General features: G+C 40.1%; 1 protein-coding gene and 1 long non-coding RNA gene across 9 annotated transcripts in view; one reads left to right on the forward strand and one right to left on the reverse strand.

The window, feature by feature from the left end:
* PAM (peptidylglycine alpha-amidating monooxygenase) overlaps positions 1-2,341 on the forward strand; it is a 263,686-nt gene extending 261,345 nt beyond the window's left edge. For all 8 annotated transcript variants that reach the window (XM_019532420.1, XM_019532419.1, XM_019532421.1 and 5 more), the window contains 2 exons: positions 667-723; positions 1,334-2,341. In XM_019532420.1, the coding sequence (XP_019387965.1) occupies positions 667-723; positions 1,334-1,515 (239 nt within the window). In that variant the 3' untranslated portion in view covers positions 1,516-2,341. The remainder of the gene's footprint in view (positions 1-666; positions 724-1,333) is intronic.
* Positions 1,867-4,157, reverse strand: LOC109308146. Its single transcript, XR_002100501.1, has 2 exons — positions 4,097-4,157; positions 1,867-3,878 (listed from the first exon to the last, which is right to left on the reverse strand). It is a non-coding gene; the product is annotated as an uncharacterized LOC109308146 (long non-coding RNA).
* Positions 4,158-6,992: the final 2,835 nt, after the last annotated feature.

Here is a 6,992-nt window from a genome sequence, read left to right on the forward strand (position 1 = left end):
GGTCCCCCCCATAGTCCCCTCCTCTGTCTTGCAGCCCTCCTTCCCCCACCCCCTATGCACCAGCACAGAGTCTGGCTCCAGCTCCCTGCGGCAGGAAGTGAGGACTGCCCAAATCTCTGAAGCTCTCTGAATCTTTTCTGTATTGATTCAGAGAGCTTTGAATCGATTCATAGCTTTTTATTGGTCTCCCAATTTGATTCGGATTTGGCCGCCGAATTGAGCTGAATCTCATCCAGATCAAATCAGCACCCGAAACTTGGCACAACCCTAGTATTTACCACATGTCTAGCATACAACAGGAACATACTGTACCACATGCATTTTCAGATGTCATGATGCATCTTGCCATGTGTTGGAATGGAACTCGGGCACAGTGACAAAACTCTTCTCTCCAAGCCAGCACTTGAGAGAGAGTCTCAGATCTGACAGTTTAATTTTTTTTAACTGCTAAGTTACTCGTAGCAACAGTGGCACAGACTGAGCACTTACTGGATGCCAGTTATTTCATCAAGTTATACTTCCATACTAACCATAAAACTGGGTGATTATAAATTTTATTTCTCTACATTACTGATCAATTTGAGTGGTTCAGACAATGCACACTGGTATTTAATTGGATAATAGAACTATTGAAGCTTATTTTGAAATGTGTCTTGTTTTTTCCAGCTGATGCTGATCACAAACTTGACTCAGGTTCAGGTAGAATCTTGGGCAGATTTCGAGGTAAGCAAAATGCAAAACGCTTTTGACCTTTTCAGTCCCAAACCTTTGGTTTTATTCAAATAAAAATCAGTCCAGGAACAAATCTGAGAGCATTTCAATTCCACCTGGAGAATTTTCCCAGTGCGAAAAGCCACGGAAGCACGGCTTCTCACCTCTATTTTTCATTATACATTTATATAAAGGCCTGCCTCTGTACCACATTTCATTTGTTGACATCTGGCCACTGAAGATCTATAATTCCTACAGGGAAGCCAGTTGCTGTAATACTAACTTTTCTCTTTTCACAGAGAATGAAGTGAAGTGCTACCTCTGTAGTTGCTAATTATATGTAAATCTGTGGGAGCACGAGGGAGCCTGCTCAAAAAATTATAGCTTAATCCTAACTAAGTAATGGCTCTAACAATTTTTTTAAGGGTAGAACTTCTTCTACCACAGTCCATGTGCCTGCCTTCCCAAGACGGTTCACGTATATTGGCCTTTGAAAACAGCATGGTAGAAATTGGTTTTAGAAAAAAGGATAAATGCTATTAAAGTGGTGAATGGTTAGATGGGATATCTTCCCCCCAAATTCAGTAGAGAGAAGCTTATGTCAGGTATTTCATTTCTACAGGAAAAGGTACAGGGGGCCTTAATCTTGGGAACTTCTTCGCAAGTCGCAAAGGCTACAGTCGAAAAGGGTTTGACCGACTTAGCACCGAAGGAAGTGATCAAGAAAAAGATGAAGATGATGGCACTGACTCAGAAGAAGAGTATTCAGCACCCCCGCCCCCACCAGTGACTTCATCATCCTGAAACCAGCCTTTGATTTCTCCATTAAACAATTCTACCAAGAATGCCAGATTCCTTTCCCTTTAGCACGTTTAAGATTTTGTGTATTTAATTGTAAACTGTACTAGTCTACGTGGGGCTGTACACTGGGATGTTTTTGGTTTTAGTTTGGTTTTAGTTTTGTTCTTTTAAGTGGAGGAGTGTATGGAAGTTTCATATCAGTGCCGTTGTCTTTACATGAACATCTTAATAAAGAAACCAATCCTCTTTTTATTGCAGTACTGATTTAAAGTAGTAGTATTTTCTCATTTCGGTTTTGGGACCTTTTCTGTACTTGTAAATAAGTCCCATTTATTTACTTTGACAATATTTTCCCCGTAACATTTCAGTTGCCAATTTCTTTCTTTTGTGCCTTTCCTCTTCAATGTCCTTAACCTATTGCAGTACAGAGAAAATACAGTGCCACAAGAAAACAAAGCTGCTAAATCTTCTTCTATTTTTTTAAAATCACTAACATTAATATTGCATTGAAGGAAAGAAAAAAGTCTATTTAATTTTTTTTCCTTCCTCCTGATTTGATGTGTCTTTGGGATGTCTTATTTTTAGATGGTATCACTGTTAGAACACTATTTTCAGAAGCTGAATGTAATTTGTGTAATAAAGTGTTCGCAGAGCATTAGCTGTCAGAGTGTACTTTGGCATTTTTGCATTGAACGTTTTTGTATACAACTTTTGTAACGGTTACACAGACCACTTGACAGTTAAAAAATTTTATCAATGTCTTCTACCAGCAGAGAAAAAGTGCTATTTTGTATGGAAGTTGGAAGATATTTTCTTATGTAGCAGGTTTTAAAAAAACAAAACTAAGAATTATCATACGTGTATAAAGTCAAGCTTAAACCTTTTTAAAAAGGAATTTTGCCTGTATATCAAATCTGCAGGGTATTTACTTTAATAAAACATGATCAGAGCTAAGAGGAAACCTGTGTCTCAAATTACATATGCAAATTAGTTAGCATAGGCAAGTAGTAGCAATTCACTTGTAGAACTCATGTTCTCTGTTTCTCTCAACTTCCTCACTATTGATGCAGCATAGTCCTCATTTTTGCAGTATCACTACCCATACTGTTATACTTGCTGATAACCTGCTGGATAATTCTGCTGAATGTATCAGTTCTCAAAAGGGTGACATGCATGACATTGTCAGGATCTATTAGTCAAGTTTGAAGATTGCAGGCATGGATTAATCTCCTATTAAAACATGAATTAATGGGCAGAGATTAAAAAGCAAGAACTTTTATGAGGGTATTCAGAAAGTTTCTAGTCTGACCACGAAGCAAACATTATCTGTGCTCAACAGTTTATTTTTCAGTATAGATTATCTAGTCATCAAGAGGCTTGATGGATGTCTTTTGTCCTAACTGGTTCAAGACAGCTGCAAATTGGCTGTGCTCGTCTTGTAGAAGTTATTGTCTTGTGGATTCAGAAAGTCCTTAATTATTGCAATCACCTTTCTCCAGAAACTCTTTGTACAGAAGATTTCTTTCAACTTGGGAAAAGTGATATAGGAGCCAGATAGAGCCAAATCTGGTGGATGGAAAAGCAATTCAAAACCACATTTGGTTGCTCTAGTCGCTTCATCTTTGGATGTGCGAGGTAATTCATTTTCCTAGAGAAGCACCATTCCTCAGCTTGCCTTTAAATAGCACTTGTTCTCAATAGCTTCTTTGCAAGTGCAGTAGTTTACTAGCATGCTACACACTAACAGTGGTCTTATCTGTTGAGAGGTATTCAGTCATAGTCATACTCTCCACTGTCCCAAAAATTTGACCACCACTTTATCATCTGATGCTACATTCTTGAACATCTCTGGAGGTAGAGACTGTTGTGCTTCCATTGCATGCGCTATTTCTTGGTCTCTAGATCAAAGTGCAAAACGCATTCTCTCAACCTGATCACCAAGTCTACTCATGGGGGGGGAGGGTTGTTTGTTTAAGTTTCCTGCAAATGTCAAGTCTCCAGTGTGCTCTGATCAGCTGTTGACATTCTGCTCACCCATCTTACTTACACCTTTCTCATGCCCCGGTCATGGTTGTGGACTGGACCAACTTGTTCTTGTGCAGTGGCTTCTCTAAGGCATTCTGACTGTAGCTTCTAATCAGGGTTGATTCTCAGTCAGCTGCCCAATATTTTTACTTTGTCATATAAACAGCCAGTCTTTGCCAGCACTTCCTACCCTGTCCCAATAGATTTCCTTTGAGAATCAGTCCTTTCTGATGGAGGTGCTTGATCACTGTTCTTATTTCATTCTCCACTTTTCAGATTGTTGGTAAGCGACTCCCTTTGACACATCTTCATGCAAATTTTGCACAGATAAAACATAGCCACTAGCAAAGAAACATATCAGAATATTAGTGCTTACATTTGTGAGCCCTAGCATCTCATTAAAATAGATGAGGCTAGATATTTTCACAAGGCCCCCTCTCTTTTCCATGGACCAGCTTTCATCATTATCATTGCATGTACAAAACAAGCGTTTGCTTATGCCAAAGGGGGAACTTCCTTGTTTGAAAAGAAATGGTTGAGGAACCATAGATCTTATTACTGAAAAGGGGTCTAGGAGTTTTCCCTGGACAGATTAAACTTTGTCCCTCTTCCTGCAACAACTACACATGTTCTCTCTCTCTCTCTCTCTCCCTCCCTCCCTCAAAAAAAGAAAAAGCGATCTGACTGTTGAGACCATAGCAAGGGGAGCTTACATTCATTTCATATTCTAAATCACTTCTCCAGCTAATCAAATTGTCCCTCGTGTTGTAAGGTTCTGTTGTTTTCCTGCAGCGTGTCCATATCACACTTGGGACAAAGGTTAAGAGGGTTAGTATCTCCTTAAATAAAATACTAACCATTTGATCTCTTCCCAGACTTACATGTTAACAAAAATGAGAAGGCAATCTGGGACAAATACTGAAAAATGTGCATTATTTCTGTAAGCTAGTAGACCTTGTAAAATATGCTACGATAAGCCAGTCTTATTCCTCTAATATTTAACTAAAAGGGCAAAGACAGATAAAGCAATGGTATCAACATTAAAAGACCCCAGTACAGGCTGCTACGATGCAAGTTATGCATACATGATTCGGTAGGCCTGCAAGTGTGCCAGAACCACTCCGACTCTAACGTCCTGCAAGGTCAAAGCTAGTGTGGTTTAGCTCACTTGGTGTTGGTATGAAATCATGTATGCAACACATCACAACAGCTTCTGCTGCTCTCAGGTAACAGCTCTCCCTCCTCCTTTTAAAGCAGCTAAAATGTATGTCCATACCATATGTTTCCATACTATAGTGATTATGAGCCACCAATGTTGGAAGCCACAATATGTGGAAATACATTCCTAAATATTAGTTTGCAAGTTAAAAAAATACAACTGGAAAGCTGCAGTGTAGAGAACAATGAAAACATGTGAAAGCTGCTGGGGTGTTATATATATATTTTCTCTATATAGAGAGAGGGATATATATATATATATATATATATAAGAAAAATAAGAGAATGAGATAAATAGATATAAAAAGAAAAATAGATGCATGAAAAAACCCCAGCAGCTTTCAAATGTTTTCATTGTTTTCCGCACTGCAGTTTTTCAGAGTTTTGTTTGCTTGTTTGTTTTTACTTAGAAACTAATATTTGATGGGGCTATATAAGTTTTTGGTGAAAGCCACCATTAAGTTTTAATATAGAGAAAGAATATGACAGACAATCATAAAAACTATGTAGTATCTACAGATGGTTATATACCAATAGGTTCTACCCCACCTTTCCTAGCATAATACTACAAGTAATTAATTATTTATTGTGTGATTTATATGCTGCCCTTCCCAGCAAAGACTTGAGGCAGCATACAGGAAGAGAACAGAGCTTAAAACTAAAATATCAAAACAAACTAAAGATCTACTTTGTTTGCTAAATGCCTAGGAATTGATTCCTACTTGCTGTTGGTACCTATAAAGCATTAGTATGGGAAGAAAAGGTTTTAAGGCCAAATTTTAACCCCTAAGCAAATGTATTATGTAGTGAAGAGCCTGTGTTGTCCTCTCTCCTTCCTTACACTAATAATCGCATATTGATGGTGGTAGCCGTAGCTGAACATGGTTTAAATGCAAATGTAAGTAAAGATAAACTTGTTCAGCATTATTTACAAAGACATATAATCCATGCACTCTTCAGCATGTCTTGAAGACTCGAGCTGTTTTCTGCCAGAACCAGTACTGGTGTGTGCTGCCCAAGAAATGGTACAGCTCTGCCTTTCTCTTCTTTAAGACACTGTTGCTTTCCTGGCCTGGCATGTTGCCACAGCTTATGTTCAACGGGTGTGGTGAAACAACAGTTATGGGCACAGAGCAGCTACCTTGCTGCTATTTTTGGCTTTAAAAGGAGCCTTGCAAGCTAGACAGTGTGGCCCCGCACAGCTCATAGGGCTCTGGGGCCCAATCCTGGCACAGTGGGGTGGGGCCCAAGAGCGTCATCCCACCATAGGGAGCCAATTGAAGGCAGCCTGGAGTGTGTTGGCAGGGCAGGGCCCCAGGACCAAGGCTGTGCAGAGCCCAATCCTGGCACACGGGTACCAATCCAGCCCACAGGCTTGTCCCATGCCCATTTTAGGGTGCTAAAAATATTAGCACTGCTGCATTAAATGATTTGCAACAGTTATTTTACATGATATAGCAGAACTGTTTTAATTGGGATGCATGCTTTTGTCCTGGTTACAGAAATCACCCCAGTTAACTGACTTAAAAGTAAAGCCACTAGCTGTGGCTGTGTTCACATGTGCAATTAATGGAATGCAATAAACTTCAGTGCACATCACACTGGTATTTATTGCTCCCAGGTACTGCATTTAAACATGCACCCAGGTCAGCAACATGTGGAGCCAGGTTGGAGTAGCCCCAGCTGGCAGACAACTCAAGGAGTGAGGCTGCCGACACAGGGCTGCTCCAACTCGGTTCAATGTGCTGTAGACAGGCCGGCTGGGGCACGAGGGTGCTGCAGTACAGGGCTAGCTGGCAGGCAGCCCCCACACTGAAGCACCCTTGTACCCTAGCCAGCCCCATCAGCATCTACAGTGCACTGCTGTGCGCTAAAGAACGCTGCTGGCAGATATTACTTGTGTTTACAAGTACTAATCTAAGCACAGTTGACTAGTTTCCTGTGCCCTAATAGGGCTGCATGTGTAGATGCTGAGAATATGGCAGAGCTAAATGGTCAGCTCCACACAAAACATATTGTGTAGATGTGCCCAGTTTTACTAATTCCAGGCCTTCAAAGACCAGCTTTAAAAATTGGATTTTGGAGAGGTTTTGTGGGTTCGTGTTTTAAGTTTTTCTCAATATTCATAAAAGCTAAACGTTATATAAACACAGGTGTCCTGTGGTTACCCGGCTCTAAAAGCTGGCACTTTACAAGAAGCCCCAAGTGTTTTGAGAGTTAACAACATAGTAAGGCGA

The sequence above is a fragment of the Crocodylus porosus genome, unplaced genomic scaffold (genome assembly GCF_001723895.1).
Source record: "Crocodylus porosus isolate Cpor-Errol unplaced genomic scaffold, CroPor_comp1, whole genome shotgun sequence".
Classification (NCBI taxonomy): domain Eukaryota; kingdom Metazoa; phylum Chordata; order Crocodylia; family Crocodylidae; genus Crocodylus; species Crocodylus porosus.